This window comes from Camelus dromedarius, chromosome 1 (assembly GCF_036321535.1).
Source record: "Camelus dromedarius isolate mCamDro1 chromosome 1, mCamDro1.pat, whole genome shotgun sequence".
NCBI lineage: Eukaryota > Metazoa > Chordata > Mammalia > Artiodactyla > Camelidae > Camelus > Camelus dromedarius.
Window position 1 is genome coordinate 83,532,823 of NC_087436.1, and position 12,298 is coordinate 83,545,120.

At 39.6% G+C, this 12,298-nt stretch overlaps 1 protein-coding gene across 6 annotated transcripts in view; it reads right to left on the minus strand.

The window, feature by feature from the left end:
• FAM13A (family with sequence similarity 13 member A) overlaps nt 1–12,298 on the minus strand; it is a 285,708-nt gene that overhangs the window by 77,847 nt on the left and 195,563 nt on the right. For 2 of the 6 annotated variants that reach the window (XM_064486381.1, XM_064486377.1), the window contains exon 1: nt 11,150–11,525. The exons of the other annotated variants lie outside the window; for them this stretch is intronic. In XM_064486381.1, coding sequence (XP_064342451.1) covers nt 11,150–11,178 — 29 coding nt within the window. In that variant the 5' untranslated portion in view covers nt 11,179–11,525. Of the gene's footprint in view, nt 1–11,149; nt 11,526–12,298 lie in introns of those variants that run through there. 6 annotated transcript variants of the gene reach the window in all.

Consider the following 12,298-nt stretch of genomic DNA (forward strand, 5'->3'; position numbering starts at 1 on the left):
TAGATTTACTTAGTCAGTAGCAGTCAATAGGGCATCAATCCATGTCCAGTGCCCAAGAACTACAGTAAAATTTGAAAAGAAAATGAGGATAATTAATTTTGATAGTTAATTACCTTATTTCTTTTTTCCCTTTCATAAAAGTACCCTTGCATAGGGTTTAGTAACGTAATCTTGACAATGGTATAAATCCTGCAACAGCTAAAGAACTGACTTCAAATTAATTAAGTCAATTAATTCTAAAAATCAATTTTATGCACTGATTTTTAAACAGAATTTTCAGAAAAAATGGCCAAGGACAGTGAAAATAAACTTTTCCACAAAATGTACACATCAGAATGCAAAACACTTGAAAAGATCACCGTTTCTACACCTGTGCAAAATGAATACTGTATTACTATCACATGCCCCCACTTATTTATAGAGCTTATTTATGCCTGTTCCTAGTTTTATGTCAACCTCAGGTATGTCCAATGATATTAAATGAGTCATAATTTTTTGCCAAAGTTTGAAATAGAGAATTCAGATTCACTTTCAATTTTTAAAAATAAGCACATGTACTGGGAATGAAAAGGGGAGTGTGTGTCACGAAACGAAGCCAATGACAAACTGTAACAACTTGGAATTTGTTCAATTTCCTCCTTGGTTACTAGTATAAACCCATGTTTTAATTATTTCCTGTTTGCTGACTCTGAATAATTGCCAACCTTAAGCAGCCAATTAATCTGCTTTTTTTTTTTTTTTTTTTTCACAAAAAAAAATCAAGTACATGGAGTGATTTGGGCAATCACTTCATGTATGTCAGGCCATCGGGTGCTTAAGGTCTTCAGACACATGGTGTTATAGTCTCTCAAAACAGCTGCCTGTGGGAAGAACATTTATCAAATAGACTCAGGTGACAGTCCAAATCTAAGGAGCTATAACTGAGAAGGGCAATAACAAAGACATGAGGGTTTGGGGGGGAGAGGTGCCATCTAACTTATTTCTTTATGTGGCTCAACATTGGCAAATGCACAGAAATGAATGACCCCCCCAGGCTTACAGTCTCTTTATGAGCTGCACTCGTTCCTAAACTGAGGCCACAGAAATTTAATTACAGAGCAAGCTAACTGGAATTGTGAACAGCATGGCATCTTCTCTGTCTAAGAAAAATCAAATACGGCTGGGAAAATTCCCAGAGTGAGGGATTCAGAATGGACCCTCAATTACTGGATCAAACCACCATTCCATTCAATGCCCTTTTGAACTGTCCTGATAAATGTTCCAATTAGTCCAACTTTCTAATTGGTTAATGTGGCTGGCTACCCTCAAAATTAACATAATCTGCATATTTAGCTACACACTTTAACTACATTTTCAAGTGATTTGAGCTAGAAGAAACAGTTGGTAAGTATTCCCTGAGCACTGAAAAGTACAGAAAAATGGGTAAATGCTAAGGATTAGGTTTCATTTATAGATAAAACTAAAGAACCATCTACTGGGGCTTAAAAAAAAAAACCAAAGAGCAAAGGGGAGAGAGGAAGTGAGGGACACGTGAAAGGACAAAATTGTAAGTATTAAGTAAACACTGTCTCTGGAATTCAGGTTTCCCCCTCATGTTGCAACAGAATGTGCTAAGTGGAAGAATTTTCTTAGAGAATGATTAGGTGAGTGAAATTAGCATGTTTTCTTTCCTTCCTTCCTCTGCAAAACATAAGGTACCACACTTGAGCATTTTTGATTTATCCACAGTCTCAGGCATTGACATATACTACCCTCCATTTATAGCATTTCTGTGCATCCATCTGAGGTGTGATGTAGCAGCTGATGTTCTGCAGCTTGGATTTTTGGTTCGGCCCCACTCAGGAATATTGCAAAAAAACAATCACCCTCTTCCTTTTGGAAAACAAATGTAAACGTGTGCAGATCAGCTCATAGCTAAGTGCTTGGAGTGTAATTTTGGGGGGATATTTTTGTAGATGTATGTATAATTCTTTACTGTTAACCCAAGCAGCTTTGTTTATAGTCTTATTATTTGCATGTTGTAACTAAGAATGCAACACCTAGCCAGTAGAAATGAAAACAAATTACTGACATTTAGGAGCAAACAGATTTTCCTGACCAATGGGTAAATGCAAAGAGCTGAAGCTGTCAATGTTCGCAGGACAAGAAATTTTAGCCAACGTGAAGAGGTATTGTTTTGGAAGCAAAACAAACAAAACAAAAAGACTTGCAAAAATGTAGAACCCTTCTCCCCAGTAAGACAGGAAAATATTTCTACCATTTTCTTAATTGTTTAGTAGAAATCTGAAATATATTGTTATGGGCTGAACTGTATCCCCTTGAAAAGATGTGTTGAAGCCCAACCTCTAGAAACTCAGAATGTGACCTTATTTGAAAACACAGTCCTGACTGAGGTGACCAAGTTAACATGACACCACTGGAGTGGGCCCTAATTCAGTATTACCGGCACCCTAATAAAAAGGGGAAACTGGGAGTGAGATGTACACACAGGGGGAACACCACGTACAGACTGGAGTTGTGCTGCCCGAGCCAAGGAACCACTGGATGCGAGGAGAGAGACCTGGAACAACTCGTTCTCCAGTGTCCTTAGAGGGAGCACAGCCCCGCCAACAGGTTACTTTGGGACCTCTGGCCCCGAGAACGCTGAGACCATACGTCTCTGCACCATGAACCAATGTCCTTCAATCTTTTAGCAAATTGCAAAGCCAAGTCATTGAAGAGAGAAACTCCCAGTGCCTTTCATCAGTAACTAACACAGGATGTGGCTGGGGTCAGTGGGCTGCCCTGTTTGTGGTACTTTATTACAGCTGTGTTAGGAAACACATACAATTACTAAAAAAAAATTTTTTTTCCAAATCCAGAATTAAGAACCAGCTTAACAAGTATCTCCATCTCACAAAAAGGTTGTGCTCTGAAAGTTCATTTGTAGGGACGCTAAGACTAGAATCGACTTTCCATACTGACATGGGGTTTTTATTTCCAGGCCTGTACTAACCTCTCATTCAAATAAACTATTTTCAATAAGCAGTCCAGATACAGTGTTCTGGGAAATTTCAGGTCACGATCCAGTTAGGAACACATTTTATACCATGGTAGTATACAGACACGTAAGAGGGACAAAAATGTCATGAAAGTACTCTGACTTTGGATATTTTCTATTTTGTTACACTTCACTTACATAAAATTAAATGAAATACTGGTCACAACCTGCTAAATTGGTTTTATGACCCACAGGTGAAAAACGCTGTGCTAAAAACACATCTCCCTTGCTTGATGTGTAATCAATACCCAATGAATGCTGCTGAGTTAAGATCTATGTTCTCATAGAACAGAGAGAAACCACTCTTTCCCTCTTTACCTCACTCTGGGAATCAGCTCTGGGCCAAAGTAGTACAGAGAAAATCAGAGAGGAAGCGGGTCCAGATATGCCCAGCAGTGGGCATGAGAAATGTCGTTCTAGAAGCTCGTGGGAGCTGACAGAGAATCTCCAGGTCTCTGTAAAACATCCTTGACCTGCTTGTCCCACAGGATGGTGTCAAGGAGGAAACTCAGGGACACATGGTCTCTTCTGATTCCTCTGTACTTTATGACCGTGGCATTGTTTGTAACCTACATTCTGTCTTTTTCATTCAAAGAACTTTTATACTTGGAGGGAACTCGGAAGCATCTCATTCTATTTCAATCTCTCTACCCAGCTAGTTCCAGCTGATGAACACCTTTCTGTCTCTGGGAGATTAGAGGGGGAGAGGGTACTTGCTTGTCAGGGAAGAGGAGTAAAGGTTTTAAGCAGGGAGGGGTGGGGTTGCTTTAGCATCTGTCTCTCTTGCATCTCTCCCTACAGTGAGAGGGTCAAAAGTGAACCAGGACTGCCTGTGGACTGGTCGACACAGCTTAGAGTCTCATGCTGCACATTACAGGGGATTCTGGCTGGGGATGTGCTTAGAAGTCACAGGACAGAATTCTTATTCCTGTTGTAATACTAAAGTTGCATTAACAAGCCAACTGCTCTCAAAGTTTATCCCTTACTCCGACATGGGATCAATTACCGAGTTGCACTGATTCTATCTCAGAAAGATACAAGTTTTCTGAATCTCATCCTTCCTTTCCATTTCTACTGTCTTCGTCTTTCATAGGGGCAATACTCTCTGTTTCCCTGCCACCCAGACCAGTTTATCCTTGATTCTCCCACAAGATTTGTCCTCCTAACCTAACAGCCTCTCCAGCTTCCCCTTTTGTCTTTGGGGTAAAATCCAGATGTCTAAACCTGGCACACATGAGTCCTCCTGATCTCAGGGCAGCATGTCTCCGTCAACCTCTCACTGCACTTTCATAACTCTGTTTGTACATGCTGTTCCCTCTCTCTCTCTTAAATATTTCCTCCATCTCTCTCCGCCTGGTAAATACTTCATCTCTCAGCTCAAATGTCATCTAATCTGGGAAGCCATCTCTATCACCCTGGAGAGGGAGCTCCAGACTCCGAGAAGCTCTGTTCACAGCCATGAGCCAGCGCTCAGCACAAGACACTAAAATTCCTGAGTCCAGACGCTGGCTCAGCCTCCTGGATCTGTCTTTATCTTTGTCCCACCAGCAGTGAGCAAGGTTCCTAGAATAGTCTGGGTGCTCAGTGAGTGGCTGTTGAATAAAATCAGCAACATCAAGGCCATGCTGAGTGCTAACACTACCATTTGATTAAATATTTTGAGAATTTAAATTGTTTATAATTGGCAAAATTAATTTTGCCAGCTAAGAAGGTCTCTCAGATATCTGTATGCTGATTATTTTCATTTATCTCATTCCCTTCCATTCAAAACTTCATGGAATTGCAACTGTGCCATGGGTTTTCCCCCACCCTTCCTTAGAAAATTTATTTTCTCCAGCGGCACAGGCAGAGGCAGGAGTTCCGCCACTGCACCAGTAATGTAAACACTGTACTTTCTGCGGTGTACAGTGAACCCAGGAGAGGATATGCCCAGGCAAGGCAGTGTTTGAACATGGCCCTGCCACACACTGGATCTGTTTGTTCTAGCTTGAGAGCAGGAAAAGAAAATTATTTCACTTCATTGCAAACCCAAAGGTTTGTGTGGGGCTTAAAGAAATGTTTGGTTTAGTCACAAAACTATTTTCAAGGCAGCCGGAAGCTTTCATTTGTCTTTGAGGTTCTTGTTCAGAAAAGTGATGTTTATCATTATTATAGACATGGAAAGACTGCCTTAGGGAGGCAGTAATTCAGAATGTAAAATACAGTAACTTTCTTTTGGGGGGTGTTGGTATCAGTGGATAAGAGAATATTTTTAGAACATTAATAAGTAAGTTAACATGTTTTCTAATCTTTAGTTACTGCAACAAGATCAAAAGAATATGGGAATACCCGCAGAAGGGAAGAAGGAAACAGTAAACTATTTCTACTAACTTCTTTCAATAATTACTTTTATTATAACATTCTTCAGGGCTTGTTAAAATAGATATATAATTTCCCAAATTGTTAACTAATTCTGAATGTGGATTTCCTGAGGTATACAAAACTGCAGGAAGCCATGCAAATTATCTCATTTTCTTCCCGCTAGCAAGCCCTCCCTCTGACAGAGGACTCTGCACAGAAAGATGAGTCAAGGATCTGTTCCTACACTGTCATGATTTTCCTTTACCACATTTGTCCCCACTATTTCCCACTAACATAGCTTTTTTATCCAAGAAATAAAGACCTCCCAAAGGTCCCACCTCCAAATACCACCACACTGGGGATTAGAGACTCAACAACTGAATTTGTAGGGGAGACAGACATTCAGCCCACAGAAAGGCATGACAGCTACAGAATGCAGGGCTTCTTTTGGGGTTATGAAAATACTCTAAAACTGATGGCAGTGTTGGTTGCATAACCTTGTGTATATACTAAAAGTCACTGAATTGTATACGCTAAGTAGGTGAACTGCATGGTATGTGAGTTACATCTCAGTACGGCTATTACCAAAGAAGTCATTTCTGGCTTTTCTTAAGGGAAGAATACATAGAGCTTTGAAGAGGTTTTATATAGTATAAACCAATTCTTTGGCAGTTCATTCTGATAATCACACAGATATATAAGTATCATAGGAAAAAACAGGGTAAAAAGTTTTGAGAGTTTCAAGAAATTTGATTCTATGGTGTTTTCAGTGGCATTTCCCACAAATCATGCTTTAGGTCACTTTCTAAAATTCATCCAATGAAATTCAATGCAGTGATAGAGCCTTATCTTAACTGTGTTAAGCACTCCTACTTCTAGGAATTGAAAGATATTGCAAGTGTAAGAATAAACAAAAGAAAAGCAAACTGCTATTACTCATGACATTTGAGTAGTTTCATCATTTACAAAAAACTACCATGTTCTTTTAACTATAAAATTCCCCCTGTAAGTAAGTATGCTGGGTATTATCATCCCATTTTATAGATAAGGAAAACGACCTGCCCAAATTCACACAGCTACTTGGCTGTCAGTGTCTGGATATGCTTTTTTTTTTTTTTTAAATTGAAGTATAGTCAGTTTACAATGTTGTGTTAATTTTTGGTGTACAGCATAGTGATTTGGATGTTTTTTCATGGCAAGTTTACTATCTTTCCATTGCTTTCCCCACTGTTTTGTGTTGACTCCCTAACATCTCTACTATTTTCAATGGTTTAGAGAGGGTGATATCTGTAAAATTTAAGAATATCCTCACCTTAGTGCATACCAGCTTCTTTACTGAAATAATCAGCACACTTTTAAGCTCCAGAGGCACTGCAATCATCACGTGAGACAGGAGCCCACCGAGATCTTATTTGTTCTCACCAAACATAGACCATATTGATGATGAAGTCAGCCACTCAAACCTAGAAGGGTTAACCCAGACTTGAAGTGAGGCAGCTGTTAACTCAGTCAGGCTGTTTGCGGAGGGGGAGAGTGGGGAGCACAGGGAGTACCTTCAAAGTGCCAACAGGTTTGGAATAATTTGGGTTCACAGATAAATGAGCTGAAGGTGTCACCACCACAAGCAGTAGAGGGCTCTCTAACACCACACAGACGATCCACAAGCAGAGCCATCATTACCTGGGTTGTTCCCTGCTTGACTCCCGTCTCATCCCCATGTTTCCAATGACTACTTGTTTGCAAAAGGATATTCTAAAGACCAATAATTAGGAAGACTAGATGAATTCTGCTGGTAAGAAGTTTCAGTGAAATTTTCCCAGGCTGGATCGCTAATACATGTTAATTAACCCTGTGCCATAAATCTTCCCAAAGAGCCATTACAATTTGGAATTATGATGTGTTTCACCATCATAATGTGCTAGATGAAGTAATGAAAAAGAGAGTTACAGACATCATTAATCTCATTTTCCCACTTTGATAAAACCAAGAGAAAAAATGACGCTAAACATGTGGAAAGCAGATGCCAACGCACTAAAACCAGAGGAATCTAGAATAATCTTGAGTGCTCTTAACTTCATCTTCCATTATTAGCCCTTGTGGATATAAAATGAGTTAGTGACTATTTGAAAGCTAATCAAGCAAATCAAAATACTACTGTAAAGTTGAAAGTTCTGTCATAGACATATGAGTGAGTTAAGATTTTATTTTTCAGCCTATTGAAGTCTTTCTCTACATAAAATAGAGATCCTTACCCACGGATCCATAATATCTAAGGAAAAATAATCCAATGGGCTATAAATCATGCAAAGAAACTAAAGAATAAGTAAAGCCTGGAATCTGATAAAAACATACTATCTCTCTAGTGACATAAGGTAAATTTAGAACCCGAGAAAAGAAAACTTTAATTTCAGTTCTTAATATAGTTTCTCTACTTATTTGTGACATTATTTTCTCTGGGGGAACTTTTCCAGTTGGCAAGAATACCCATACAATGCCACAGAATGTGCTGAGTTTTATCATTAAACATAAAAATCACATGTAAATATTTTGGTATTTTTAAAAATAATTGGGCTAATTTAACCATCCCAATAGATATAATCATTAATTTGAGCCATTTGAAGTGAACTTTAAGAACTGAATTCTTCATTCTACAGAGGGTCACATTTTAAACATTCAGCCCCTGTAGTTTTTTCCTAAAGATCATGGGTTTCTATATAGTCACTTCCATTCTGGAAAGTCTGCTAATTACATTAAGTAATAAACAGATAGCAAAATGCATTAAAGGGAACCAAAGTGTTTCATTTCATTCTTAGCCTTCAACCTCATCTGTTATTCTCATCTTAGTTACAGATTAGCAGTAAGAAATTTATCTTCTACCTACTTTCACATTATGCTAAGAAAGGCTAAAAAGTCACAATTGGAAATTATAAACTAAGTAGGCGTTGGGGTACAAACGTGCCCTCTAATAAGATCAGATGCGTAAATGAGGTTAAATAAAACATAGGGTAACGTTATCCATGCAGGCATCTCTATTATTATGCTAATTATACTGTCCATCACTGCATTCACCACATGTATTGTAATTGTCTGGTAATGTGTCTGCATCCTCACTAGCATGTGACCTCTGTGAAGCAGTTTGCGTCTTCATTCCCTTAATATCACTGGTAGTACAGAGTGGTGTTCAGTCAGAAAGAAAACATATTAAAAAAACATTGTTAGTATACTTTGTTTTAATAGGTAACACTGACCATCTAGTAAATGAAAGCGTCAGTTAAGAAAAAAGCACCTAGGATCCTGATATTAAGCATGTTATTTGGGGTTGCTGAGCAGTAGAGTGGTAGAATCTTACATGTCCCTGCTGTCAAGGGCTTTATGCAAGCGATAATCATTAACCATAGTTTAGATCAGTGTTTCTCTGAGTGTGTGCCCCATTTGTACCAGATTTGCTTTCCGGAAGCTTGTTAAAATGTTGACACTTTCCCTGTCACACCCAGATTCAGATTCAATAAGTCCAGGGAAGGAGGGCAGCAGGAAGGAGCTGATTTTAAAAATAAGTCCCCAGGTAATTCTCATGCTCCTGAAGTATGAGAAGTACTGGCCTCTCTGCTCAATACAGATGGTGAGCATGAGTTTCTTTAACTGGTATTCAAAGCTATCATTTCACTCACCCACCTTTAATTCAGTTTCTAGCCCTTTAGTGCTGTTAAACAGAATGGAGCAAAGCCCTCATCCCATCAGCTGGCACGCAGACCACAGGGCTCTGCAACTTTCCTGCTCCGGGCAGGATAACAGTGGGGGCAGTTGGTCACGGTCATCTTTACCAGAGTCACAGAAATCCTCAGCTAAAGATACTGAACTGGGACTGGAAGAGCAATCTTATAGAGAAACAAGAAAGTTTTCTGCATAGGCACTTAAATTCACAAGAGATACTTAACGAAGAGAACCACACAAACCTAGCCCTTGCCTTCCAGAGGTTTATAATCAAAGGCAGGCACAGGCCAGAAGTGAAGACTGCAGGGTCATCAATCAAATTACACTCTCAGGGATGGGGAAACACTGAAGGCACCCATCAGCATTCTTGAATACACAAATTATTCCTCTTACATAGGCTTATTGATAAGGACTCACAATGCAGAATAATTCTGGAGGAAATTATACTGATTCTATTTTGCTTTCATCAGTTTAACTCTGTAAACAATATTTTAGCAGTATAAAAATCTATTTTCTACTTAACAGTTATTATATCACTGAGTAGTTTATTACAGAGTGCAGTAACAGCTTACATGCTTATCTAGAAAGGACTTGCTTGAGACACTTAAGAACTGATACCAGAAAAAAATAAGTCCCCAACTTTAAAGCTGGAAACCAACTCAAGATTCCAAAAAAGGTACACCAGTGTTTAGTCTCTTGCAAGTTTCAAGCACATGGACCTTGCCACTGAATTAATACAGAAAGATTTCAGATCTATCCATAAATCACTTTCTGTTCCCTTGGGTTATTAATTTTAGAGAAGGAATTCTAGGGACAGCCCCTCAAGTTCCCATTACAGTGCACTTGTCATTACAGTGAAGGAAGAACAACCACACTGTTTCATCTCACAGTGTACATCTGCAGGAACCATTTTGCAAACAAACATTAAACTTTCATTTACCTTATTTTCATTGTTAAAACCTCAAAATTCAGTAAAAGACTGGTGGCATGGTTTTTAAAAACGAAACTCATTTTTGTCTAGGTTTTTCCAATCTTACAGGTAAACCATATTTACTATTTGGCTTTTAAAATCACTTTCACTAGTAAAGCCCTCTAGAGTTTTCTTCAAGGAAGCAGGTACATGGAATCAAATGCCACTGCATGTAAGGCAGTTGCAGTTGAAAGAGGATAATATGACTGGCAAAAGTAAATTTAAAAATAATCAAACATGACCATGGGCAACTCTGACTTCCTCCAAGCCTCAGCTTTCCTGTTGTGAAATGAGAGGACTGGACTCCGTCACCACCGAGGCGACTTCCAGCTTCAAAAGTCCAGGACACTTTATTCACTTATTAGTTCACCAGCAGTGCTCTTTTTAAGCCCTTTGCTTAAATTCACCTCTTTCTGCTTTGGTATAACTCCTCCACCCCACCCTCTGCAGTCTACGTTACAATCATTAAGGAGCAAGACAGAGCCTTGTGCTCCACCATTCTTACATAGTAATTTTCTTTAAAGATGTCATTTGTGTAATAACTCTATCAAGAATTATTTACGGGGAAATAATGCCCTTAATGTTTATGCCCACATATTAATAAAGTACTTATTGATGGAAAATCCTTGCCTAGATCTGAACTCCAGCAGAGAGGAGTCCTGAGATGGCATTTTTAAAAAGGTCCTCAGCCTACTGACATCCTTCAAAGTGACCTTAGCGCTTACCACAGCTTCACAACATCGCTAAGAAGCTGACTCAGTTTTATTTTAAATCTGCTCAATATATTCTTCAGTTTCTGTTTTTCTTCAGATGTCAAAGCTACTTTCTTACATGTATTTTCATTCAAGGAAGGAAATAACTGAACAGACTCACCAAGTGAAAAAGATAAAAGTTGGGCATAAATGTCAGGAAAAGCAGCAAAAGAATACATATTTCTGGTCTCAGGGAAGAACAGTTATGTCCAATGGACTCTACACAGTTTGCAGCACATTACTGACAGATGCCAAGCAGCGGCAAAGTGATACGGTTTTATACCACTCAGAAAATAAAGGAAAGGACAAAACAAAACAAATGGGAAAGAATACTACCTTTGCAGAGGCATGATCTCACAAGCCATCCTTGCCTGTAAATTTGCAAGGAAATCCTCACAACTGTCCCTTCCGCGCCCAGCTGGGTCGCCTGTATGGTGAACGGCTGCTGGCTTCTGGAGGCAACGGAGCCGGGCTTGGGGTGTGAGGCTGCACCTCACAGCTGGAGAAGCAACTTGCTCTGCAGTCAGCCAGCGTACTGCTGTTCTCAGCCTCCAAACTTCTTCCAGCAATGCTATTTGATCGCTGTCTCTCTACATTTACACTGCAGTCCACTTTGACCTTTGTTCCAGGGAAGCAGCTGAACCACCCAGCCAATCAGAGGAGCAACTGCCGCAGGGCTTAAAGGCGCTGGCTGCTGCTTGCGCTGCTGCTGCCGCCGCCGCCGCCCCTCCTCCGGCTCCTCCGAGGGCTTGCCTAATTCTGGTAACTCGAAACTTTCCTCCCAGCCAGTCCACAGACAAACGTGTCAGTCTGGGGAAAGCAACCAATAACCGCAGCAAGAGCAAAGGGTCTCTTGCTTCCCAAGGTTACGGAGGCTGCCAACAAGGAAATCCATTTGTCAAGGAAAGACACTGCCTCTGAAACTAAGGGGTTTTGTGGCAGAAGGCAGAAGAATGGTATAAAACCACCCCCTTTCTTCCTTAAAAAAAAAAAAAAAAAGAAAGAAAGAAAAGAAAAGAAAAGAAAAATCAAACCACTAGCGTTGGAAGGCGTGATACTTTTGTAGAAGGAAGGCATACTTCTGAGACCCCTGCCGTACCCGTATTTCTTTCCTGCTGATGTTTGTTTACATTGCGGTGGTTACTAGTCACTGGTGACATCTCCCAAGGCACGTAGCTCCCATTTCTGGGGAGAACACACGTCCAAGACTGACTGTGTTCTCAAGGGACCAAAGTGGCTACTCCCATGGAAACTATTTCCACGTATTATTTCTGCATTTTATCCTTAGAAAATTGAATGTGTTTATTTATGTAGTCATTTTTCTCTAAGAACATCACCAGCCTATTTTGGTTGGTTATTTATTGATCTATTTTTAACAGGTAACACCAAATCAATTTCTCATAAGGTCTGCTAAATGCTTGTTAATTATCCAGCTTTCCCTTATAATTTCCTCTTCAGTGTAGAACACTAAAGTATTATTTTAGG